Source organism: Epinephelus moara, chromosome 20, assembly GCF_006386435.1.
Source record: "Epinephelus moara isolate mb chromosome 20, YSFRI_EMoa_1.0, whole genome shotgun sequence".
Classification (NCBI taxonomy): domain Eukaryota; kingdom Metazoa; phylum Chordata; class Actinopteri; order Perciformes; family Serranidae; genus Epinephelus; species Epinephelus moara.
Window position 1 is genome coordinate 32037396 of NC_065525.1, and position 27751 is coordinate 32065146.

A 27751-nucleotide genomic window follows, 5' to 3' on the forward strand; every position below is an offset into this window, starting at 1 on the left:
GAGAGAGGGGTCCAGGTTTTTCTTTTTTATAAGGGGCTGCACTACAGCATGTTTGAGAGCAGCTGGGACACACCCTGAGCTAAGGCAGGTATTTATGACAGCAAGAACAGTGGACCTAACATTACTATAACCTATGATCTTTCCTCAACAAATTATTTGACGTCTGAACCAAACCTTAACCACAGCCACTGTCACATCATGAAACAGAGTTATTTTTCCACAGTGATTTGTAACAGGTACAGACTAATGATGTCATCCTGATAGGGGTGTCAGGTCAGAAAATATTTCGTACTAAAATGACATATTATACTAACCTTGTTTCAGACTCTTGTGTCCTAATCCACAGATGATAGGGGGAGTGGCGGGCCTGATACAAGGCTGTCCGGGATATCGCCTGATGGTATTCACTCCCGCTCCTGAGCCAGGGGAATGATAAGGACTAAAAGACTCAATCTCCAGCCAGTTTAATACAATACGTGGGCTGATGCGGAGCTGAGTGATGAATTGAGATTGAAGTTTTAAGTTGCCTTGGGAGATGCTGTAGTGATAGTGAAAAGAGCGCGTATTGACAGCTTTATGCTCCCTGGTAACTACCGCTGCTCAGCGTTGTATACTGTAAATATGACGTTAGGTACCGTTGTGCACAGGGAGGGGACGGGCAGTGCATTTCAATGTGGAGCCAGCCAAGGTCGCAATTTAATGTTCTGAATGAGTCCAGCCTTTACAGGGCAGGAGAGGTCACCCAGTTACCGCGGTCACTAAATCACTGGCTGTCTGGCAGAGAAAACAAGTTTATGAAACCCCGGCATGAAGTCATATACGTCCAAATGGACAGTGAAAAAAAATAATGGAAATCGGAGTATTGATGAGTCAGAGCAGTGAAAGCCCTCTCAGCAGCTGTTTTATAAGCTTAATTATCAGAGTTCCCAGGGGCTTTTGAAATCCTCGAGTCGGGACTTTGATTAAAAAAAAAAAAAAAGAAGAAATCAAATTAAACCATAAACTTTTTTCTTTAAATTGATGAATATATGAAGTAGTAGAAAGAGCTTGGTTTATAGCAAACACTGCAGAAGAGTTTTGGCTCTGTGCTGCAGTGTGGGCTGTTGATGAAATGGGAAAATCAAAACTGTTTAACTGGGGAAATGCTTTTATAGGTTTATGCTTATAAAACTTCTTTACAGGGCTGCTCCATTACTGAGAGCCTCTTTCATGGCTTAACTGCATGATTTCATGCACCCACAGCACTTACACATGAAAAAGAGTAATCTGCGGCATTTTTATATAATAGAATATATATTTATAAACAGAAAATTAAGCAAAAACCATTTTGATAATAACCATATAAGCTTCTTTTAAAGTAAAAATGTTAAACATTTGCTGGTTTCGGCTTGTCAAATATGAGAATTTGAAGCTTTTCTATGTTTATATCATTGTAAATTGAATTAAAGCTTGAACAATTACTCAATTGATAAATCAATTAATGGAAAATTATGACTTTTTTGTATGGTTGAATTACTGAAAATAATCATTTGTTGCCTCACCTTATTGCAAAGCTCTGACTGTAACTGTGTGCTCCTGTTCAGTGGTATCGAATTACTTCCCAGTCTATCACAACCTGATATAAAAAGATATTCAACCTATATATAATTATAAAAAAACAATCTTGTGCACAGTAGGTGATCCACTGTATGATAATAAAAACATCAGTTTGACTGGAGTGAATATAGATGGAAGAATTATGATCTGAGCAGTGATAGCTGAACAAAGAAAAGAAGAGAACTGTCAGGAACTTGAGCTTCATCAAAATAAAATACAATGCAATAAATATTATGGTACCAAAGGATCTAAAAAAAACATCACAATGACTTCTGAGCTCTAAAGATAATTAAAGCCAAATAAAAATGAAATGATTCTGCAAATGCAGCCTAATTGTTGTAAAAAAAAATGTTTGCCCTGAACATTACTGCAATTCACGGATATGTTACATTTGTATGTTATCTCATAGCAGATATGTTGAAACTTAATGCATATCAGGTGGTTAGCTTAGGCACAAAAACTACTCGGGTATGGTTGCCAAAAGATCATGTTGTGGGTTAAAACCCCCAGGTTAGCTTGGTCAAATGTCGCTGGGAAATGCCACAAAGTGTTGGTGGAAAACTCTCATGCTCTGTGGCTCAAACACCACAGGGAAATGCAGCGATGTGTCTGTGGAAAGCAACCAGGTTCCAGGGCTCAAACACTGCAGGGATACGCCGCAATGTGTTTGTGAAAACACCCAGGTTCTGTGGCTCAAACGCTGCTGGAAGTGCTGTGATGTGTCTGTGAAAAACTCCCAGGCTCTGTGGCTCAAACACCTCTGGGAAATGCCGCGATGTGTCTTAAAAACTCCCAGGTTCAGTGTCTCGAACACTGCTGGAAAAAGGCTATGATGTGTCTGTAAAAAACTGCTTGGTTCTGTGGCTCAAACACCTCTTGGAAGTGCCGCAATGTGTTTGTGAAAGACTCTCAAGTTCTATGGCTCAAACACCACTGGGATATGCTGCAATGTGTCTTTGAAAAACTCCCAGGTTGTGTGGCTCAAATGCCTCTGGGATACGCCGCAATGTTTTGGTGACAAACTCTCATGCTCTGTGGCTCAAACACCGCTGGGAAATGCAACGATGTGTCTGTGAAAAGCAACAAGGTTCCAGGGCTTAAACACTGCTGGGACACGCCGCAATGTGTTTGTGAAAACTCCCAGGCTCTGTGGCTCAAACGCCTCTGGGATATGCCGCAATGTTTTGGGGAAAAACTCCCAGGTTCTGTGGCTCAAACACTGCTGGGATACACCGCAATGTGTCTTTGAAAAACTCCCAGGTTGTGTGGCTCAAACGCCTCTGGGATATGCCGCAATGTTTTGGGGAAAAACTCCCAGGTTCTGTGGCTCAAACGCCTCTGGGATATGCCGCAATGTTTTGGGGAAAAACTCCCAGGTTCTGTGGCTCAAACGCTGCTGGGATATACCGCAATGTGTTGGTGAAAAACTCCCAGGTTGTGTGGCCCGAACACTGCTGGGATACGCCGCAGTGCTTTGGAGAAAAATGCCATTAGGAAACGCTGTAGTGTGTCAGTGGAAAAACTCCTAGGTCTGATGCCACAAACACTGGGGGACACAACCGGTTTTGTTGTTTGTTGGTCTTGAACAGTGGTCTGCAGTTTGGCAGGTGTCTCACCCAGGTGACAGACCATTCACCAGCCCCTCCACCTCTAAAAGCCAAAGTCAGCTTACACGTCATAAAACCTGCAAATGTTATGAATTCGTGGTTTGCAGAAACATACATTGCCAACGTTTTCTTCTGGCGCCTGGGCTGGCAGACGACCACTTTAATGCAACAGTTCAAAAGGCCTTTTTTCACTGGTTAATGTCACAAAGGGGTGACGTCCAAACTCCTAACTCTATAACTCTGTGTCCTCTGTAGCGCAAAATTGTAATTTCTTGCATGTGATGGAACAAGACTTTGAAAGGCATTGAAATGTCCTTGAATATTTTGTCTGAACAAGTGTGGGAAACCTGATAACATTCCACAGAGGGTCAGAGCTGGCTGAGCCGGCCACGCTGGCACTGACACTGCCACTGGCTCTGCGATTAAGCCACGGGAGCCATTTTGGGGCTGATTATTCATGGTGCTACTGTACTGATGTTCCACTACACTGAATTCTCTCATTAGGTCATCCGGCTCTAAAGGCCATTAAATTTTCAGTCAGCATGAATAAGTCAGAGAGTTCTGCCTCTGATCATGCAGTGCGAAGAGTCCCCAAACTCATCATAGGTGCTCTGCGGAAAAAAATAAAAAAAATAAAAACCCTCTCTTTCAGCACAGGGGTAACATTTGCTCAATTAAATATGTGAGAAGGGCAGGGGTTGGCGGCGGCAAAGTTTTTTTAGATTTAAAGCCTCATATGTGGTGCCAGACAGCATTTCCAGAGGTATCGATCAGAATTTCGCTGCGGGTAAATGACTCCCAATGGGATCTCCTTGGTAACTGGAGCAGTGCCAGGCCACTGAATGTCTAACTGACTTAATGCAGATATAAATCGCCATTCCAATCAAGGCCGTTTTATTTGCGGGCTCGAGCGAGGCTATACGTCACCTGCGGTACCGCACGTTTTCGTCAATAAAATCCTGTCAAATCTGCTAAATGCATGCTGCATTGACGACGTATGATTTATAATGTTTCCTTCCAGGGAAGAGTATTTCTCACACAATTGCAGTAAACAGGTAGTTGGCGTTTTCGGTCGCCGGCTTGCCACAATTACTCAGCATTGTTCTGTGTTGCCTGTGAGCATTTATTATGCTTTTCAGATCTGGACTCATGCATAATGTGAAAAGGCACGAGCAATTAGCATTAATTAAAAATGAACACCTATTAAAGCTGCTACATCAGCTAATAGCTTAAAAGGATTACACTCCATTGCTTTTCAAAATATTGTTTAGACTTGTCCGACATCGACTCATTTACAAAGTTAACCACACGCCATGTACTGTAGACCCCTTAATGCAATCAGCTTAAAGATGAAATGAGAATTAACCATCAAGGGGAAACACATATGGAGGAAATGAACTACACACCAGCGAGGTTGTAGGTGAGTTTTTCCCGAGCCCTCTGTGCAACAGAAAACATTTTTATTGGTGTTTGCTGGCGGCCAGAAAATGACCGGGGGAAAACAAAGACGAATGGAGCCATTGACTTCAAACACGACCCCTTGAAAGCACAGCCAGAGCCCTATCCATCGCCATCTATTATATTCATGAGTGTGACCTGTGGGGGGTGAGATGGGGCTTGAGGGGGAGGTGATGGGTGCCCACCTGCTCTACTCAGCCTCTAAGACACTGCCTGCCAGGAGATCAAACAGGCCTCCTCGCTCCCCTCTGTTCTCCTCCTCTCTCCCCAGCACAGGTCCCATATAGGAGGCGACTGACCCACTTTTCCTCCCTCCCTGTGTTATTACCTGGAGAAAACAGAGTGATGTGGTGTGTGTGTGTGTGTGTGTGTGTGTGAGTGTGTTGGGTGGGTGGGTTTGCGGGGCTGAACAAAAGCTTCTCATCTTCACTTACTGTACAGAGACGAAGGCGTAACTAGGACTCCAAAGAAAGCATGTCATTTCTTATCAGATACTATTGCACGTGAGATTGTTTCTCTAATGGCGTGCCTTGACCCACTCTATGTTTTGCTTCAGTGCCGCCACAGTTGATGTTAACTGAGCGCACTCACATCTAGCGCATTAGCAGGAGGGATCTCTTTGGGATGGCAGTGTTGATGTGAAATCAACCCGACACGAGACAAATTTGCCAAACAAATGAATAAAGTGGCCAAACACTGCAGGACCAGATGAAAGCGGTGATGCTGCATAAATTCTGTTGCACTGATGTAAATTGTTTACACTCCTTAGGGCTTTATGGAAGGTGAAGCCATCGCTCATTGTTTTCACAGGGTCAGATTGATATTGATTGACTCTGACAGCTAGCATCATGATACTTAGCGGCAGTGACCATTTTCTCTTTCGCCCTGCGCTGACTCTCCCTCTGTTGGCTCTTTTTGTCAGTCATCTTGCCGCCTTCCTTTTCTCCCTCCTTTTACTACCCTCATAACATATACTACATTTTTTATGTCCTTTTCACTCGTGGTCTTTTTCTCCTCGCAGGCCTCACATGGTGACAGAGTACATGGGCATCAGGAATGAGAGCTTTATGAAGATTGCTGCGGTGGGAACGTGGATGGGAGACTTTGTCACTGCTTGGATGGTGAGATTCCAACTCTTATGTCCTGAATAGGATTGCAGCAGAATGAGATTTTCACAGTGTGATATCCGCCTTAAAAAACGACACGGTATCATGGTATGACAATTACTGTTATTATTATCAGTGACAATGGCCCTTGAAGGAATGAAAAAGGAAGTTAGTGTAAAGAATTCGGACAGGCAGTCGAGCTGGAAAGGAGATGCAAACGTGCAGCTAAGATTCTCCTTCCTGTTGATTTTTTTCAGTACCATAGATCAGCAAATACACACGGTATAATAACCATTTTTGTACCACAATATCCTCATATACACCCGGCGTCCTCATATGAAGACATCACATTTTGACTTTGCAGCACCATGTAATTCATTCTGCTTAACTTGGACCTGTTGTCCTTGTTTGTGGACAGTTTTGTCTTCGTGGTAGTAAGAGCACAATACACCAATACATGTTAAAACAAGATGGTAGCCATCTCTGCCAAGTCAGTCTGCAGCTGATCCCGACACAAAAGTGGACACGGTTCAAAACCCAATCACATTTTATGGTTGAAACTTGTTTATTTGTGTTTTATAATGTTTGTAGTTTGATATTGCATAAAAACAGTGGGGTTAAGACAAAATCTGACTAATTTTAGCAACAGTAACAAGCTAAGACACTGTTAATTAGGAAGTATATGTTTGAGGACATTGGGACTTTATTATCATCTCGTCTCTAGACAAAAAGGACATTCCTAGCTTGGAGTATGAAGCAAGGAAAATTCATATAGAGTTATAAAATGAACAAATCACAGTTTATTTTTTGCATAGCCATGTTCAGGCATTGAAATGAACAGTTTTAGACTAAAACAGTGACCTCTAACCCATAGAGTTACAATACGTTGAACAAATGTTGCATTATTTGTACTTTAGTTTTTGCACAACAATGTTCGGACATTAAAATAAACAGTTTTATACTTTATTACACACTTGTGTGTTATTTAATAGAAAGCCAAAGTAGCTGACAGTTTTTGATATCAGTCCTGGCAAATTTCCATCAGTTCAATTAAATATTGATGTTCAAAAACACAGCAGCCCTTGCTAAATGTTAGCATGTTCACTCGCCAGATACTTGCGTACGAACATTCCAAAAGTGTTGCACAAAACGTCAGCATGTTCACATCCAGTAACATATAAAGTTACAGTAGCTACTGGCTAACTTAAAGCATGTTGAACTGCCAATCTTAGCACTTTAGCATGCTAATTATAGGTTCATGTTTATGTCTTTAGCATTCAGCTCAAGACGCAGAGTGTGCATGTACATTATTATTTGAACATTAAATACTGGATTTACCATTTTTACCACTTTTTGACTTGTAAATAGCGTTCAAGGAAACATCTAAAACATAACAATGAAAACTGAAAAATTTTCTAAAAGCTCCAATTTATTCGATCAGGTGCATTTAAAGCTACAGTTGACACTACCTTTTATAAAAAAAACTTTTTCTTGCATTTGCTGAAACTGTCATTATATCTTGACAGTAGTACCTGAGGTAGATAATCTGTGGAAAAAAAATCATATTCCTTTACCACCATCTATTGCTTCTAATGGCATTTGTAAGAATTCCCCCCGTCTGGATGAAAAGAACTAATCAGAACCTAGAGTCTCTAACACGCCACGAATCGTGTCAGTCACTGCCTGCGAGCTGCAGTCAAACTGTCAAACTTGGCAGCGCTGATCAAATATGAATCAAAATTCTGCCACTGCATTGCCTATTTCTCGCCTCAAATATTTTCATAAACATATTTTAATTACTGTTTAGCTGTAAAATGAGGAATTTTGCTTTAGCCGGAGGTCGGTGCTTTGTTTTGGCTCGACTGATTTCAACAAAGTGGCCAGGTTCACAGACTTCTCTCATTTTCCAGCTAAACACTTCACTAAAATATGTTTCAGAAAACATTTGAGGCGAGAAACAGATAATGCAGTAACAGAGTCCTCATTCATATTTGATCAGCGCTGCCAAGTTTGACAGTTTGACCGCAGTTTGCAAAGTGAGTGACATGACTTACAGCTGTGTTAGAGACTCTTCGGCTCTGTTAGGTTGTTATCGTTCACGATTCTTGCAAATGCTATAGGAGCACTAGGAGGGGGCAGAGGAACAGGATTTCTTTCACAGATTATCCGTCTCATGCAGTGCTGTCAGAATATAGTGACAGTTTTATCAAATATGACAAAAACTTTTTAATATAAAAGTTACCAGCTGCAGCTTTAATAATATAGAAGTGCCCAAAGAAGCAAACAAACATGGGTGCCTCACATCACTAGAAACCTGTTATTCAAAGTAATGAAACCTAAGTTTAATGGAAATGATGCCGTATTGTCTACGCACAGAATTTAACCCTCACACGACCAACTCTGCAGCCACACAGCCATCCTGAGTTGTCCGATGAGATGACCCACATATGTTGTAAACGTAAAAATCTTCACATCATCACCATCCATCCTACATGACAGAATCACAGCGTTATGCTGATTAAATTAAAGCCAAGTCTGACAATGCAGAGCCAAGTCTGAGAGGATAAACTGGAGATTCGCTTTTAGGGCCAAAGTATAATGGATACACCCTTTTGAATTAGCTAATTAGCAGCAATGACAGTCATCTGGCATCATCTGCTCAGGCCAAACTTCAAATTATTTGCTCCACTGGTGGCAAACAAGCAGGAATAGCATTTATTCATCCATCATGTCTTGTGTGTAATAAGCATTACGGCCTGGCAGGGATACAAGCATGATTATGTTTAGCCATGTTGTAAGATCACAATTAATCTAGTAAGTATATTAAAATCATATAGCAGATGCACGGTGTAGCTGCTCCTCACACACTCATCTAATTTCTAGGTCAGGTGTATCCTCTCAGCCGTTGTAAGGCACACACTTAAAGCCCTCTGTGTCGATCCAGTTCAATCTGCTACCAAATCCTTGGAGTAACACGCAGTTTGATCTTAGAAGGGTCAGAGGAAACAATGAATGCACAGGGAGGGACAGAGTATGTTGGAGGAGAAACCTACCTCTGTTCATTTGTCAACATAAAGAGAGGAGGAGAGCTCCAGCGGGAGTGGACTACCTGTGGTGGGAGGAGAGGGGCTGAGACAACTTGACAAGCTCCCTCACCGGTCACATTAGTATTCTACAGTACATACTGCAGAGAAAGAGAGCGGGAGGAAGGAGAGACAGGAGAGGGGGAGGTGGGGAGAGAGGAGGGAGGTAAGGAGTAAGAAACAGAGGTGAAGGGGAAAGGGAAATGTAGAAGTCTGGTCAGAAGGGAGACGGGGGAATCAGCGAGTGAGAAGGTGAATCAGTGAGACAGAGGTGTGTGTGCGTGTGTGTCAGAGAGAAAGTTGTGCCAAGGCAAAGTGCTGATTCCAGAAATTACTCACAAGGTTTTTTTTTTACATTCGATTAATTCAACAAGGCGCTTTGAAGATGACCTCTGTGTCTCCTCCGCCTTGCAGATTTACACTGTGTCTTCACCAGATGAGCGAACAGGAAGTGTCTGTTTTTGCAATGCTGCAACGGCAGGAACATGTCAGACGTTGCCTGATTCAGATCCATTTTTCAGCACGAGCTACAGTATCTGCAGTGAGGCGCTTTATTGACGAACTGACCTTGCCCCTGCAGTGGCTCCACTCAAAGAATATAGGGGAAATTTTTATACTCGTGTATAAAATCCTCTCTGGTGCAGCTCTGCATCCATGTGAGAAAATCCACTACTTATTATAAGTTATAGCAGTAAAACTGGCAATGTGAAAAGATTATCGTCAAGCGATACATATAGGCAGAAAGACAGATGCAGCCACACACATTAACAATTAAACAAGTCAATATTATTGAAGGTAATCACAGGCTCATTAGTGTTTAATCACAGATGAAGTGTTGTTCAATATCAATTATTCAGTATTTGAATGTAAATAGCCACATTTAGTCTCATGTGTATGTATAACCTGCGTTATTTAGAATAATTTATTGTTTGGCATATGTATAATTAAAACTGTATAATTAAAACTGGGGACCAGAAGGTGGCTTAATGAATTCCAGTAGATGAACACTGGCACTGTTTTAACATGATTTTTTTTACATGTAGTACATGATCAAAGGTACGTGGACACCCACATCACACCCGAACATGTAATTCTAAAACCATTAGCACTTATACGCCACTTAAACATACTTTTCTCACATGATTTTGGGACCTAAATGCAGGGATTTGCTCACACAGTAGTGAGAGTGGCCATTGATGTTTGGCAAAAATGTCCGGCTCACAGTTGGCGTTCCAGTTTATCCCATTGGCTCTGAATAGCGTGAGGTCAGGAATCTGTGCAGGCCAGTCTAGTTCTTCCACACCAAACTTCGAAAACCATTTTTTGCACCTTGTGTTGTGCATGAGGCATTGAAGTGTTTTCCCAGGAAACTGCTTCACCCAAATCTTGGCCTCAAAGTATAAACTGTGTATAAAGGTGGACAACATGACAGCACCTCAAAAGGGAAGCCAAAATGTCACGATCGCCCCCTGGTGGCTGGCTGCAGTATAAGTCGTAAACTCCGCCCCCTCCTAAGATGTTTTCTATCATTTTAGGTAGTTGTTATCACGCTGATGTAAGTTTGATAATCATTGATGAATGCTATTGTAGGAGCAGAATACGCATTAATTATTTTTTGTGTATAATGTATATGTAGTATTGGGTGTCAGGTCTCACAGGGTAATTAGCGGTCATCACTATAAATGGTAGGAACCTTTCTTTGTCTGGTCAGGTGTTCCTCCCAGAAGGAAATACGGTTTTGGACCGCTGACGCAGCTTGTTGCTGCGAGAGTTGAATGGACGGAGTGTTCAACTGGCAAATTTGACTCAGACTCTAATTCATCAGACACGGTAACAATCAGTGCGTCAATTAAGTCATCCCAGGTGCAGCATCTCTAGCTTAGCCTCTACAGCTATAAAAACTGTAGCTCCAAATGACGTCACAAGCGCAAGATGGCTGCAGCCGTAAGCGGGATATTTTGGCTTCGTTTTTGTACAGTGGGAGGAAGTGGAGACTTGTTGTCCATCTTTACATACACTCACTGCCTTAAATTTGTAAGCGCGCCATAATTACAAATAAGATTGTATGCTCTAGCTTCAAGATTTCCCTACAAGCGAATTAAGGTGAATATACTTTATTGCATTCTTGCTGAGAACGAGAAGATTGATACCACTCTCATGTCTGTCCATAAAATGTGAAGCTACATCTAGGAGACGGCTACATGTAGCTTAGCTTAACTTTTTATCTGTCTTCATAGTATGTGAAGCTAAACTGAACCTGCTCTTCACCCTATAGCTTCATCAGTAATTACATCATTTTCTATGCGCTCTCCTTTCTGCAGGTGACAGATATGATGCTCCAGGATCAGCACTACCCAGACTGGGGCAAAGCAGCCAGGAGGTTCTGGAAACAAGGCAACAACAGGATCGTCCTCTTCTGGTATGTTGAGATAAACTGTCTGTGAGACCATGTGTATCTTTGTCTGCAAGCACTTGATAAGATTTCCTATCAGTTTATCTCTACCTACTAGCTTACTAAATGCATTATATATTCCTGCAAGGCTTGGGATGTGTGTGTGTGTGTGTGTGTTAGGTGGTCTCTCCAGCCCGTTGCAGGGTTACACGCAGTCAATAGCCGTGTTAATCTTCCCTCACTCAGTGTCAGCACCTTTAATTAGAAGAACAGGGTGAAAATCAATGGACACAGCAAGGTCACGGGGCGAACCATAGCCCTGCCTCTTACTCCTCGCACCACAAGCTGTGACCCTTAAATAACTGCTAAACAAATGCTGCAAACCATGTCTGATATGCCCATTACTAGACGGCCGAGCAGAAGCATTCGCTGTTTAAATGTCTTCCACCACCAGTGCACGGTCCCCGCGGTGTTCATTCACCAAAGTGTCTCAGCGCTGTCAGTCAAACACGACATGCGAACGCCTCTCCGGTGGTTCATTTTAGGGTCACAGTGAGAAGCGAAGGACATGCGAACAACAGGATACGCTCGAATCTGTTTGACATCTGTTTGATACGTACACAGGGAGGTCGGGACATGGACATCTTAAACTTCAAAAGACAGTTTGGCTGCGGTGTTTAACATTTCCGTTCGCAGAATCAATTCACCTGCGATTAGAATGCAAGCAGCCGAATTGTTCTGGGACTTTTTCTGCAGCCCTTCGTTCTATTGACGGATGCCCCCCGACTCGCGCTGTCACAATCAATGCCGGGTTTGACGAGCTTTGTTTGAAATTCAGAGCCTGAAATATGATTGATAAATGCATTGCCGGGGTATATCTTTGTCAATACGCGCTGAAGGATCGTGGCAAATTGTAAAGGGCGGTGCGAGAAATCGGCCACGGCTGAGGAGAAGGCTCCCACTGTGGAATAATAAAACCCCTCAAAACGTATCTCCCTAACAGTGGAGATGGGATATGAGCTGGCATTCGCTCTCTGCAATGCAGCCAGCCAATGTGAGAATGCACACAACAGCATAGCAATCACTGGGTGACATTGAGACATAATGCACAGTGGAGAATAATACTAGCCTCTGTCATTGTGCCTCCCTTCAAATGGCTGTGAATTTTTCCCCCCTAGTAAACAGTGAATGCAGAATTACAGCAGTGTGATGTGACATAAACAAATTCAGAGACTGTGAAAGATCGCAGGGAAAAAGAAACACACATAGCAATCACAGCATGCAGGTAAATGAAATATTTTGGCTCATGTTAAATATGTAAATACATGGAAATATGTGTGCAGTAGGGTTTTGAATTGCGTTGTCTCTGCATCCATAAACAGACACAGTCCTGCTCTGTGCACATTCATCTTCCTGGGAGCTGTATCTGCTGCCATTTTTCAAATCTAGGTAAAATTGTTGTTCAATACATTATTGAGTCCATGAAAAGAGAGACTGAATTTATCTGATTTATCTTTTCTTGCGTTTGACGTGGGTGAGGAAGAGGAGCAGTTTGTCTTCCAAGATATACAATATTAAATGTGCACATTATCCAGTTTGAAACTGTGTTTAAACGCTTTTTCAAGGTCTTGTACTTTTTTAACGTGCGTCATTCATTGATTTATATCCCCTCCCTCCACGCCGTCCTTTTCCTTTCTCCTCTTCTGTCTTTCCCTCCGTTCTTCCCTTCCCTTTCCTCATCCCGTCTCCTCTGCTTCCTTCCTTTATATTTCTCTTTCCTCCTTTCATCTCCTCTTTGTTGCCTTGCTTTACTTTCCTCTCTTCCTACCTTCTTTTCCTCTCATCTCTTCGTGCCTCCTTTCTTTCCATTCTTTCTTCTCTTTCCTTTTCCTTTCTTTATCTTCCCTCCTTTCATCCTCATTTCTTCCTTTCCCTCCTCTCTCCTTTCCTATCCTACCTTTTTCTCCTCTCTCTGTCCTTTTCTTTCTTTTCTTCTCCTCTCCTCTTTCCTTCTTCTCCTCTCCCATCCTCTCCTTCCTTTTCATTCTTTCCCTCTTTTATATTTCCTTCCTCACTGCTCTCATCCTTTCTTTTTTCCTTTCCTTCCTTTTCCTTCTTTCCTCTTCCTCTCCTCTCCCATGCTTTCTTTTTTCTCCTCTCTCTTCCTTTTCTTTCTTTCCTTCTCCTCTCCTCTTTTCTTCCTCTCCTCTCCCATCCCTCCTTTCCCCATCCTCTCCTTCCTTTTCATTCTTTCCTCCTCCTCTCTTTTTCCTCTCCTCTCTCATCATTTCTTTTCTCTTCTTCTCTCCTTCCATTTCCTTCTTTCCTCCTCCCCATTCTTTCTCTTTTCTCCTCCTCTCACCTTACTTTTCCTTCTTTTCTTCTTTCTCTTTCCCTCCTCTCCTCTCCATCCTTCCTTCTTCTTTTTTCTCCTCTTCTGCCCTTCTCTTCTTCTCTCTCATTCCTCTCCACTCCCATCCTTCCCTTTTCTCCTCTTCTCTCCTTTTCCCTTTTTCCCTCTCCTCATTCTTTCCTCTCATCTCCCATCCTTCCTTTATTCTCTTTATCTTTTCTTTATTTTCCTTCTCCTCTTCTCTCTCCTTCATCTCCACTCCATCCTCCCCTTTTCTCCTCTCCTCTCCCATCCTTCCTTTTTCATCCTTCCTTCTCATCTCTCTTCTTGTTCACCACTCCATCCTTCCTTTTTTTTCCTCTCCTCTCCTCGGGTCTTTCTCTCCTTTCCCCTGCATCCTCTCCTCTCCTCTCCTCTCTTCTGTCACTCCCCTCCCCTGCTTCCTCTCCTCTCCTCTTCTCTCCTCTCCTCTCCTCTCATTTCCTCTCCTCTCTTCTGTCACTCCTCTCCCCTGCTGCCTCTCCTCTCCTCTCTTCTTTCACTCCTCTCCCCTGCTTCCTCTCTTCTGTCTCTCCTCCCCCCTACTTCTTCTCCTCTCTTCTGTCTCTCCTCTCCCCTGCGTCCTCTCCTCTTCTTCACCTCTCCCTGCAGGACAGTGCTCATCTCTCTGACGTCGGTGGTGGTTCTCGTCATCAGCACCGACTGGATCAGCTGGGACAACCTGAACCGAGGCTTCCTGCCCAGCGACGAGGTCTCCAGAGCTTTCCTGGCCTCCTTCATTTTGGTCTTCGACCTTCTCATTGTCATGCAGGTAGACCGCTCCCCTGTGGCCAATTAAAAGAAGGGAGCTGGGATGTCTCTTGGCTTAGTCTGCTACCCATCTTGCCAGTTCCCCCCCCTCCCTCCCTCCCTGTTCATCAATGGGGCACTGCGGCACAAAGCAGCGAGGGGGGTGTTTGATCACACTCAGTTGGCACGCACACACACACACACATAAACACCCACAAATATATAGATATACAAACTGTTGTTTACTCCTTTGCATCTCCTCTCTTTCAGTCCCTCCATCCCTCTCTCCCAGACCTCAGCAATGAACTCACCCTTTCCTCTCCTCACTCCCCTGTGAGCCGAGTTTATTTTCTTTAATGATGACTCACAAGATTGGAGTTTTTCTCACTTTCTCTTTCCCTCCTCTTTTTTTTTTTTTTTTTTTTCTCCCACCCGATGTCCTCCCTCCCACAGGAGAGTGTACATCAATAAAGCCTGTGTCAGTGGCTCATGAATATGCAAATGTGTTTGTCTGGGCAAAAAACCACATATCTGTGTATTGAGGAGAAAGAGAGTGGGAGAAGGCTTTTTTTTTTTTTTTTTTTTAACGCCACTAGCCAGGAGCCAAAACCGCAGGCCGATCATGTATGTGCTTTGACTGCGAGCCTAATTCAACACGGCTCCTCCAAATGCTTAATGAACATATTTCACAAGGCCTTGTTGGTGGGTATTAGAGGACACGTTGCAAGACTAATATTTGATATCCCCTAAATATACGTTTCTACTCTGTTGATTATGCTAATTACTGAGAGCCTGCAATTGCACGGGAGAACATCTTCTAGTGTGTAACAAATACACCACTCCTCAGAAACCTGGCAAGGACACCACTATAATTCCCATGGTAATATATATTAGAACAACAGCATTAAAAGTGATTTCTAGACTTATTTATTGAAACAATTCATTATTTTAAGGATGGCTTCTGGCTGCTCTGGACAGTAATTACTTCACACTGTGGTGTTTTTCGCATTCATTTACCCAATTATTGTGATTATGCAGATACATAGAAGCAGCTCAGCCGACAGAGTGTTTCCTCGCGAAGCTGCTGGCATCTCGCTGAGGCAAGCTGTATGAAAAAGCCACGGACCTGATATGGCATGAAGGGCACGCTCCCTGTTTTGACATCTCCGTTTGACTCCCAGAGATGGTCTGGACCCGCGACTCCCTCTCCGTCTAGCTCGGCGGTATATCATTTCCCACTCGCATGGATTTGTTTACGACGGGCCCTACTCATTTTCTGCACAGTGTATGGCAAGCACATTTACTACAGTTATTTATGGGTCGCCCGCGCTGTTACACGGCCCGAGCACTGGCGGCCGTTGCTACGTTCCACCAGTCAGTAAAAATTCATCCGCCACAGCCCTCCCAACAGCTTCATTCGCCTCCATCTTGGAGCACAGGATGTCATAGTTAATCTCTCACCTCCATGAGAAAAGATTGGTGGTGTTGTTCTCAAACTAATTAATACCCCTGTCTGGATTTGCCTCCAAGCTGGATTTTTTTTTTTTCCATCGTTTGGTGTATAATTGTGCTGTTTCTCTGTATTTTCCCAGCTAAATTTCAGATTTCTCAGATTCCTACGTCCTTTGTGTATACACATTTACATACATGGATGATAAGCTCATACACCCAACCAGTTTACTCTCCCTATATGTGTCTTAGAGACTCATTATTTTGTGGGAGGGAGGTGCAAGGCTTAAATGCCATGCCTGTTAGTGCTATAGCAACAGATACTGCAGATATGGAAGAGGAGTGGAGGACTTAATTAATATCCAGGGGGCCATCACCAAGCTGTTATGCTGTTCATAGATATTGGCATGGGAGACTCTGGATCACACGAGGATACAGTGAACACAGACATGTGGTAATGTGATGCAGCAAGACGCTGTGTGCAAATAACGGGAACCGAGGGGGAAGTGTAGCTAATCTAAAAAAGAAAAAGGCTGAAATTACGTGTGCCTTTTTTTTTCTCCTTCCTTTAATAGAGATGATAAAAGCTAATTTGTGAGAGGATTATGTCAGCTCAGCGGAAAAAAATGTTTCTAAAACATTTTAATTTTCTTCGCCATCAGTCTCTGTGTGATTTCCATTAGTTTCATCTGTGATTGTTATTTTAATTACACGCTTTTCATAATGCAGAGTAACTAAATAAAGTTACTTTAGTTAATGTAGATTTTGGAGTGCATGCAATATTATGTATTGCACTTCTGACACTAGCAGTTTATTAACTCTAAAATGAAGCAGTCATGGTATTTATGTCCAATAATAGACATTTGCATTTTTTATTAATGAAACATCAGACGTCATGAAGTGAGTTACAGGCTTCAGAGAAGTTGAAAGTCAGTATTGTGGGAAACAATTTAAGACAATACACAAATTATTATTTATCTTGACACACACTGACTACAGCAAAAACATCTTTTATCACTGTCCAGTAAAAAATCCTGTATCTCCAAATTTTGGTGATATTTTAGATAGATTCTTCTACCTCTTAAAGGGACAGTCCATCCCAAAATCAAAAATACATATTTTTCCTCTTAGCAATAGTGCTGCTTATCAGTCTAGATTTTTTTTTTTTGGTTTGAGTTGTTTTGTGTCTGCCTTCTCTCCAATATAATGAAACTAGATGGCAGTCAGCTTGTGGTGCTCAAAGCGTGAAAAAATGCATATGAGAAACTCAACAGCAGTGTCTCTTTCTAGAATTCATGAGCCGGTTATTCAAGATAATCCACAGACATTGTTGTGAGCAGTCTCATGTAGGAACTACTTCCTTTTCCAAACAACAGCCGCCAATCATATCACCATGTAAAAGGTAGCATGCATCTACTCATGGACAAGAGGCACAAGATGTGAACATTAATGGCACCGTCCTCAGATGAGCTGTAAGGTTAGCTAGCTCAGTGGTGCTAGGTGAGCTTGCAGTAGATGCACCCTTCCTTCTGTGCTCCGGTTAGCGGGTACCATCTGGTGGAAAGAATAGTTCCTATAAGAAACTGTTCAGTTTTTCAAATGTGGTTTTTTTTTGCACTTTGAGCACTACAAGCATAGTGCCATCTAGTTCCATAATGTCTTAGAGAAGGCAGACATCTCTACAGCTGATATCATACATTCTGCAACCACAACAATATAAAGTGACGAACAGCACTACAGGTAAGAGGAAAAATATGTATTTTTGATTTCAGGGTGGGTTGTCCCTCTTAGCTAAATAAACCATTTCAAACATTTATCGAATATACTGGAAAAAAATACAAAGCTGAGTACAGTGATGTTTTCTCAGCTCATGAAAAGTTGACATTGTGGAGATACATGGTTGGTGCATGGTCACAGGACAGAGACATTTTAAGAAATGTCTCTGTCCTGTGGACCTCATGGAGAGTAGGGACTGCAACTGGAGGTTACGTTTTGAGCTACACGCTCCTCCGTCTGATGAAGAGTTTGTAGCTCGAGACTTCACCTCACCTCATTGGTCATTTAATTGAATACTTATGGGAGCTGAGTCTAGTGTGCAGACTCTATTTTTTGTCTCATGTTCAATTCAATTAATTTATAAAGCCCAATATCACAAATCACAATTTGCCTCACGGGGCTTCACAGCATATGACATCGCCCTGTCCTTGGACCCTCACAGCGGATAAGGAAAAACTCCCCAAAAAAAATAACGTAGAAACCTCAGGAAGTGCAACTGAGGAGGGATCTCTCTTCTAGTAAATGTACAGTGATCCATATGACAAAATGATACATAAAGAGAGACAGAGACAGAAAGTGAGAAAGAGAGAGATGCAGCGTAAACAGAAATGTATGATTTCTTGTCCAGCACCTCCTTTTTTATCATCTGGATGTGTGTGCTCTTCAAAACTTTTTGTAGTGACTGTTACGAGCCACCAACTCTAACCACACACTAGCGAAAAGAGCAAAGTGACACCACAGGGCATGGGCAGCTTCTAAATGTCAGTTTGGGGTGCCTGTTGATGTGTTTTGACATGCTGAAATCCCAATGCACATTAGTACACTGCAGAAGCCTGTAAACACACAGTGTAGTCTCCAGCCTACAGCAGCTGGCACCATGTTTGACCTCCAGTCAGTGCATGAAGAGACTCCACAGAGACTTAATATCAGCTAGTACGAGTAAGTTCAGTGCTCAACACCCGGTGAAGCACCTTACGTGGCTGACGCTTGTCACACAAATGTGGTTATTCAAATGTGTTGAGTTTTGTACAGCCAAGGCTACGTTATCACAAGATACATTTATCTGCCTGTGTGTGTGTGTGTGTGTGTGTGTGTGTGTGTGTATATTTCAGGACTGGGAGTTCCCTCACTTCATGGGTGACCTGGATATGAATCTACCAGGAATGTCAACAACGCATGTGAAGGTCAAGCTTCCTGTCTGCAAGAGCATCTTTAAAGAGGAGTACCACATTCATATCACAGGTACAGACCGACACGAGCACGGCTGCTGCATACAAAGAACAGGGTCATCTCATTGTTGTGTCAATGAGCGTGTGTGTCTGTAGCCTTACTAAATCATTCTTAACCCTCATCCTACCAACATTTTTACTGTAACAGGACTACTGAACGGGGAAACAACCATCATAGCAAAATGTTGATTTATTTCTTCTCTAAACAATATTATTTATACAGTTTATGTTATTTGAAGGGATAAAACAAATTACTATTGCTATTTTAGGAAAGTTACAATTAATTTACATTCATGAAAATGTATGCTTTTCTTAAAAACAAACTGCAGCTTTGATCCTAAGTACAAAAACACATTAGTACTTAAAAGCTTATTTACTATCCTTTTATTCTGGTGCCATTCACTTTTCATTCAATTCAAGTAAAACAAATTGCATTATATTTCCATGGTGAAGCCAACCAGCATCATTTTGACCCCCATATAAAATAATAACTGAAATAAGCTCACAGTCATTCAAACTTCTTTTTCCTTCAAGACAAAAGACCTTGGTCTCAGAAGTTTTTACAGTTCTTCCTGTGAAAATAAAAGCTGAGTACATGTAATTCAAATTTAGACTTTTTAATCAGTATTAATCAGTAAGAAACTCAATATTACTACCAAAATGGGCAAAACAACTAAAATTACACAAAATTACCTCAATAAGACACAAAACTACCTTAAAGAGACACAAAGCAACCACAAAAATGGACGAAACAACTACAAAGAAACACAAAAAGATCATAAAGAGATGCAATGTAACTGCAGAGAAACTAAAAAAAAGTACAGAAATGGGCAAAACAAGCACAAAGTGACACAAAACAACGACAAAGAGACACAAAGCAACCAAAAAATGCACAAAATTACCTCAATAAGACACAAACTACCTCAAAGAGACAAAAGTAACCACAAATTACACCAAATGACTACAAAGACGTACAAAAAGACCATAAAGAGATCCAAAGTAACTGCAAAGAAACTCAAAATAAACAAAAAATGGGCAGAACGACCACAAAGACGCACACAAAAACACAAATTACACAACATTACCTCAACAGGACACAAAATTACTTCACAGAGACATAAAAAGACCATAAGGAGATGCAAGCTTACTGCAGAGAAAGTCAAAATAGCTACAAAAATGGGCAAAACAAGCACAAAGTGACACAAAACAATCAATAAATATACAAAATTACCTCAATAAAACACTGAATTACCTCAAAGAGACCTTAACGACTCCAAAAAGCAACAACAAACCACACAGAGACACAATATGACGACAACTAGGCCCAAAATAACAACAAAAAGATGCAAAACCATCACAAAGTCTGCGTCTTGCTCCTATGTAGGAGAGGCAGTGGAGACCTTTGCCCAGGGGCCCATTGTCTCATAATCCACCCGTGCTCATGGCACACTGACATGTGACAGGAGGAGCAAACATTTGCTGCCTTCCTCTCTGTGTATCTGAAACAAAGGCAGCACCTTTTTCAAGTAGATTTTCCAGCCGAGTGTTGGACGTCCACAGCAGCTTTGAATTAATCAATTGAATTTGATAGTCCTTAAACATTTTATTATGACGCTGTGTAATGTCTTTCTGACTTTGAACTTCATCTAACCTTAGAAAGAGCACTGCACGAGGAAATCTGTCTGCTCCATCTTTGTCTGTCTCCTTCAAAATGACTGACCTGAACTGAGTGCTCTTAGTTTAACCCTCAAGCACCTGTGAGATATGACAAAAAGTTTCCCTCTGGGGTCTGTGGGCACCACAGCTGGCAGGATGAGTCAAATAACAACCATATTCATAAACTGATTAAACAGCAGAAAGAAATCAAAATGTCCACCTGGGCGACATACTTCTACTTTGGCCTATTTCTCAATTGTGTAGCAAACACAAAACGTTCTCTCCCTGCTCCAGTTTTCCATTTTTCCTCCATGTGGGAGACAGTTTGATGGTTCAACCACAGCAGCCATTTATAATACATGTGTAGCTGATGTGGCACACAGGTGGCTCCACCGCTGCGCCTGTGTCTCCCGTTCCTCGTGTCCCTCCCTGCCGTGCGAGAAGCATCTCTCATCTTCTTTCACGTCTCCGTGTCTCAATGTTAACGGCAAAGTGAGCGTATTTCCCCATTCGAAACCGTCCCATCCGGTTTCTCCATTTTGTTCCGCCGCGTGCACACGGCGACTCATAAAGAGAAGGCAAAACCAATGTTCCTGTGCTAAATGTTAAGCTGTTCAAACGCTCAGTGATTCGCGAAAGGTTGTTAACCCTAATGCATTGCATATCCATTAAGCATTATGGAAATGGCTCCGGCACGACGTGATTGGTTTAACTAAAAGCTTATTAACAGCATATCTCGGGGAGAGGAAGGGAGAGGTGTCACGTATACCTGGGGAGACATCTGCCTGCTATCAGTCAACCTGAGGAGATGGCTGTCTCATGGTAATGTAGTGATCTCGTTAGAAGATACTGTTGAGGAAGTAGCACCTACAAATGGATCTGTGTCTCAGAGCATGAGCTATATGCAGAGGGGGAGGGATTCCTGATAAATGAAGGTGACAGCATATCTATCTGTCTGACTCTGCCCTCTAAATCTTGTTTGGAGTAGGGTTGTGCTGTACATCAATCTGCCTGTCTGCTAAATTATCTGTACAGTGTGTGCATGTTTATTCCTTGCTTATCTGTCAAAGATAGCCTTGTTTGTGATCTAACAGAAGTCACGTGTCTCGTTACAGGTAAGTGGTTCAACTACGGTATCATCTTCCTTGTGCTGATTTTGGACCTGAACATGTGGAAGAACCAGATCTTCTACAAGCCCTATGAGTACGGCCAGTATGTCGGGCCCGGCGAGAAGATCTTCACAGTAGAGGAGCCAGAAACGCTCAGCTTCTTCAACCACAGCACTCTCACCTACGAGTGGCGCTCCACCAACATCGATCCCAACAGCAACGTCACCTACGTGCAGCGGGACATGTTCCTCCACAGCCGCTACACTGGCGCCAGCCTGGACGTCAAGTGCCTGGCTTTCATCCCGAGCCTGGCGGCGTTTGTTCTCTTCGGGTTCTTCATCTGGTTGTTTGGGCGATTTCAGGACAGCGAGACCTTCACAGAAAACCAAGACAAGACGTATGAGAGGATAAAGAGGAAGTCGCCGTCGGAGTACAGCAAGGAGATGGGCGTGACACCAGAGGAGGTGCATGGTACCATGAGTGACAGCCTGAAACGAGCAGGGACGCCCATGCTTCTCTCAGTGGACGGGCCGCACTTTGGAGCGACGCCCTCTACGAACTCGACTATTTCTATGGAAACCCAAGAGACACATCCGAGCATTGTGATTGACAGCGTAGAGCAGGAGGAACCAGCAGTCTCTTTTGATGTCCACAAGCTCTCTCCGTGACCTTATGAACTCCTGACACTTTGAAGTCTGTAACTGCAGGACAGGTTGAAAAGGAGAGCTTAAGATGCAGTTCGTCAAGCACTTCAACCGTCGCTTTTCTTCAGATAAAGCCAAGCTGCAACAGGAGTTGACCACAACTGCTCCTTCAGGAGAAGGACAAAGTGATGTTACAAGATCACTGGAGACAGTCCTGATGGCGACTGCATTGAATATATTTTTGTAAAACGATCTTTTTAAAAAGCCTCTAATACAGCACCGATTCTGATAACAAACGTCTTTTGACACAAAATGCAAACGCTACACTGACATGGTGCTCACTCGGATTTTGCATTTTCATAATTCAATTTTGTCACGGGAAACTATTTTGGTGCCTATATCAGAGGAGTATTTGTACAGTCGTGACACTGCAGTCAGGTGGATCACACCAGTGTTACAGCTACACTAGTGCCTTGATATTTCATATCTTTAAATACAGACAGAATCCTGTTCAGTCTATACTGCTACTATAGGCAACAAAATGGAAGATGTCCTAGTTACAACCTGCTATATTAAAGGGACAATTCACCCCAAATCAAAAATACTTATTTTTCCTTGTACCTGCAATTCATTAACTTTTTTTAAAGTGCTAATTATGTCTGCAAAGGAAAACTATGTCAGCATCTGTTTGATCTAATAAGATGAAATTTATGTTTTTCTCATCTCACTTCAGTCTTTTGCAGCAAACTGTATCTACTGGACTGAAAAAGAAATTTATTAGAAATTTATTACCACAAGCCGAGTACCATCTGGTCTCATTATGTTGGAGAGAAGGCAAACATCTCTACAGTCGATATCTCCAACACTCTGCAACTCACACCAAAACAATCTAGACTGATAAATAGCACCACAGGTAAGAGGCAATATATGTATTTTTGAATTTTGGGGTGAACTGTCCCTTTAATGTCTTATATATGCTTACATCTTATACAGACAAGTGTTACCTCATTTGATCCTAAGACTTAATCGTTTTTATTTATTCTCATGTGGCGTCAGTCTTACCCTCACTCCTTGTTGAAACGACATGATTATGAACATCAGTGTACTTTGATGACCTGTTCATATCCCCCTCACTTAATATTAGTTGCAGAGATAATAAATGCAATCAGCTAAGATCAAATATCTAACCAACAAGCCACCTCATGATTGCTTATGTGGCTGCTGCACCTGGACTGAATACCAACAGTGTTGGAAAGGTGGTTTTGCCCTTGGCATAAACATGCCATTGAAGTGCAGGAGAGGCTTCTGCTCCAAAGCTCAGGGCTTCTTTATGTCTAGATAAACCTTAACAGTTTTAAAAGCAGTTTTGCAGTCATGGTAAATGCATGAAAAATTATTTATTTATTTGAAACATTATCCAAGTGTAAAAAAAAAAAAAAAAAAATCCCTGATGTTTGAACGCAACTGAAACCTGCAGCATTTATCTTTACACTGGCTTTGAAACTGTTCACTGCCCTTTTACATATTTTCCTATGCTACAAAGTCTCTTTAAAATACATATATTTGGAGTTTTTGGTCCAAAACAGTATGCCCTTCAGGGGTTTTTTTTTTCAGTCAAGTGCAAATACTAACTTTGACTTGCATCATATGAGTTTGGCATTTTTCAGTAAGTACATAAAATTTGACCAAAGATACCAAATAATTCAGTATTTTGAATAAATATTGCTGCATAAGTTGATATGCTAATTTAAAAGAGATATATAAATGACAGAATGGAATGATATTAAATGTTTTTGTATCACTCTGCATTATAATGGACTGAAATGTACTATAATGTCCTGGAAAATTATTTCCCAAAAAAGAGGGAACTATCAAAAATAACCACATCCTTTCCTCCCTAACAACTCAGTCGTGAGTTTTGTTCAACATTATTATGAGTAATGTAGCCCGGAGTGTGCCACCAGATTGGTTAAAGACTTCTGCAGTGTTTAATTATAATCAATTAATACATTTGAAAAGGCTGTTTTAAATCATTTAATTAAATTTGCTGGCATTTATATATTTATATACTTAAGTAAAAATAATGATGATTAAAAGATCATTATATTTACCAATTAATGATTCACATTTTTTTATTCTGTCTGTAAGTGATAAATTAAATTAAAACGTCAAAATTTATTTAAAAAGGCTTTTATAGTTGACTTTTTATATTCCATTTACTTATGTGTCTGCCTAACATCGTGCATCTCATAATTCGTTTTTCTGCTGCTTTAACATGTGCTCAAATTTAAAGATGTCTCTCTATAACTTTAAGATGTGTGAGCGCATCTTAAAGTAAAATTAGCCCATTTTCAGAATTCATATTTTTATTCCTATGGTCTGAGACATGTTCACAAAAATTTGTCTCGCAAATCCAAAAACTAGAGTGCTACAACTCAAATGTGTGATATCATAGGGTATTAAGTCTGGAGCTGCTCCATAGAAAATTAATTGGGAAAAATGTTATAGATGAGACTGAGAGCACCCAATGGGATGTTGTGAGTATATGGGTACATTCTCTGTTTCAGACCTGGGAACACTACAACAGAATAAAGATCATTTGGGGCTCCCAAAACAGGCTTAATCAGGCTCCCATTCATTTTCTATGAAGCAGCTCCAGACTTTATACACTATGACATGACAAGTTTGAGAGAGAGTAGCACATGTTCACAGATATTGATTGAACTTTTCTGGGCCATGGAAATAACATATTGGAATTCTTAAGGGTATGATCACACATGAGCGAATTCAGGAGAGTGTCAATCAGCTGCCAATACAATAATGTGGGCAGTGCTGATTGTTACCATAGATATATAATAATAACTAGTCCATACCCACTGAGTGCACAGTTGCCCACGTACAGTTTCTCATGGTGTGTGTTTGGGATACAGGTCATAGGAAATTGCAGATTAAATAGTCAACTGAACCCATTAAGAAGAGCAATGTATTGAATTTGATAGTACGATTGCTTTATTGAAAGTACAGTAGTACCATTGCCAATAGTGGGATAGTTAGTGGGCTAAAACTGTACATTAGTAGTTGAGGTAGCACGTTGAAAGGCAGATAGTTAAAGTCATTGCCTTATAGAAGCTCAGTTTTAGTAAGTTTTCCAACTTTTGCCAAGAGGGAACTTTAGATATTGGTCCCTAGATTATGTTCACCTAGTTTCATGCAGATCGCTCAAACTTCCTAGGAAGAGATCGATTTTAAGTGTTTTTCAAAAAATTAAAAATGGCGGAAAATCTATATAACCGGAAGTTATGGGTTCTTGAGGCAGATTTGTTCTTCATGAGGAGAGGCATCTCTGTGCAAAGTTTCATGTCTCTCTGACATACAGGGCATGAGATATGCCCATTCAAAGTTTGCAATTTCAGTCGGTTGCTATAGCGCCCCCCTTTGGCCAATTGATGTAATAGTGCTTCATTCGCATCCTCCCATGACCCTTTACCACTGTGCCAAATTTCATTCTTTATAGAGTAAGACTAGTTAATTTCAATGAAAACTACCTACCTGGTGCATACACCAAAAAAAGTTACTGGCTTTTGGGTTTACCTCCGCAGTATGCAGCCCACTGAATATGCCCAGTTGGATTGTATTTCTCCCACTCGGCCCATAGACTTTAAGTTGTGATGATGTCACAGATTTTTAATATCTTTTTTCTCAGCTTGAGGAAAGTTTAACAGATATGAAACCTCCATAGATAAAAAATGCACAATGAAAACAGTCATAATTGACCTTGTTTGCAGTTCGAGGTGTCCTATCAGCAGTGTTTCAGATGTCTCTTATATAATGGTGGTCAATGGGGAAAAATGCTTTTTTAAGCTACAGTGGATTTTGTCACTGCAATACCGTGAGTGGCCACTGGGAAACACTGGAAGCAAGGCTGAGCTTCGTTCCTTGAGGCCTGGTTGTGACGTGCACGGAAAGCTAGCTTGCTAATAAATACCGCAAAATATGATGTTATTGGTGCATTTTTGTTTTTCGTACATACCACAGCCAGGCAGCATCTCTCATGTTGGACGGTTTGTATTTTAAAGCCAATATCTAAAATATCGTCCGATGAAACAGCAAAAATAAGTGTCTCCTCCATGCATACTCCTTTGCTATTGGTTGAGGCTGCAACTCTGCAGGTCAAAGGTCACCACAGTTGAACTCCTCAGCTTGCAGTGAAAGGAAGTGATTGGAAGGTGAATATTTGACAGTGTTGCTCATGTGTGACAGTACCTTAAAGCTGAATCTAAAGCAGCAGCACAGAGAGCTCTGACTGGCCAGCTGCTATGTATCAGCAGGGGTTGGCCCAGTCTGAGCGTCTGATGCTGCTCAGTGGGGAGCATTTCATTTAATTTTTAGGTGGCACACTGCTTACGTGTGTTCAATGTCATTATTATTACACCATTCAAAATTACCTTTGTGTAATCAATGTGTTAATTCATTAGTTGATTATATATAACACTGTAAAACTTGATGATTGCTCTGGTGCCACACTCCAGAAACCGTACAGGAATTCCCTGTGTGTATGAGTGTGTATGAGTGTGTATGAGTGTGTGTGCGTGTGTGTGTGTGTGTGTGTGTGTGTGTGTGTGTGCGCATTGTGGAGGCAGAGGTGTCTCTTTGTGTCTGTAAAGGATGTTTTATACTTAATAGTGCATGTTGTGCGTGTGTGTGTGTGTGTGTGTGTGTGAGAATGTGTGCACTGGAGGCTTATGAAGTGCGTAGGTGTTTGCTACTACACTTGTTTTTGACAAAGGCCATTCTGTGAAGAGGTCAATTTATTTAGCATAATTGGTTTGCAGCTCTTGGTTCTGTAATTATCCTTTTATACATTACAGCTCTATGAGGACATTAGATATTAGTGTCTCACCAAAGGGCAGAACCTCTCTGGACTTGAACGGGCTCTAATCTGTTTGTAATGTATTGTGTTTCGGTTTAAAGTGAGGGTTTGCCTCTTTGTTGTTAATATTTTTCATTGAATTGTGTTGCAAAACTGACACTTCCTTCAGTCCCTGTGTGTTTGTGCTTTTCTTTTAAAGCAGAGGAAATCTCCTTTCAGTGTCTGCTCAGTGTATTGTACGTCTGTTGAACCTTGTGTTACCAATAAATTAATACATTTGTTACATACTCTGTTTTCTCTCAGCCACTTTGTGAGTCTCAACAATATCAGGATGTTTTTGAAGAAGGTTGCTGATCTGATTATGTAATTCCCACCGAGAAAAGTTCTAGCTTACGTTTTTTTCCTATATGCTTGGGAAATCGTTGCCAAGCAACAGCACAGGTCAAGCTTCTTGCAGCTGCTGACCCAATTAATATGGGCGATATGAGAAATAATGATACTATCTTCACAAGGACACTTGAATATGTAGCCTGCATACACATGACACCCGGCTCAGATTAGTATGAGTCCTGCTCTGGGCCTGTCTGCGCTTTGATTTATGCCGGTGGGAAACAATTTAAATTTGTTTCGTGTT

General features: G+C 41.6%; 1 protein-coding gene across 1 annotated transcript in view; it reads left to right on the top strand.

The window, feature by feature from the left end:
* Positions 1 to 27391, top strand: part of tmem117 (transmembrane protein 117) — a 69496-nt gene extending 42105 nt beyond the window's left edge. The window contains exons 4-8 of the mRNA XM_050074005.1: positions 5683 to 5782; positions 11172 to 11269; positions 14247 to 14406; positions 18722 to 18851; positions 21610 to 27391. Coding sequence (XP_049929962.1) covers positions 5683 to 5782; positions 11172 to 11269; positions 14247 to 14406; positions 18722 to 18851; positions 21610 to 22271 — 1150 coding nt within the window. The 3' untranslated portion in view covers positions 22272 to 27391. The remainder of the gene's footprint in view (positions 1 to 5682; positions 5783 to 11171; positions 11270 to 14246; positions 14407 to 18721; positions 18852 to 21609) is intronic.
* The last annotated feature ends 360 nt before the right edge of the window (positions 27392 to 27751 follow it).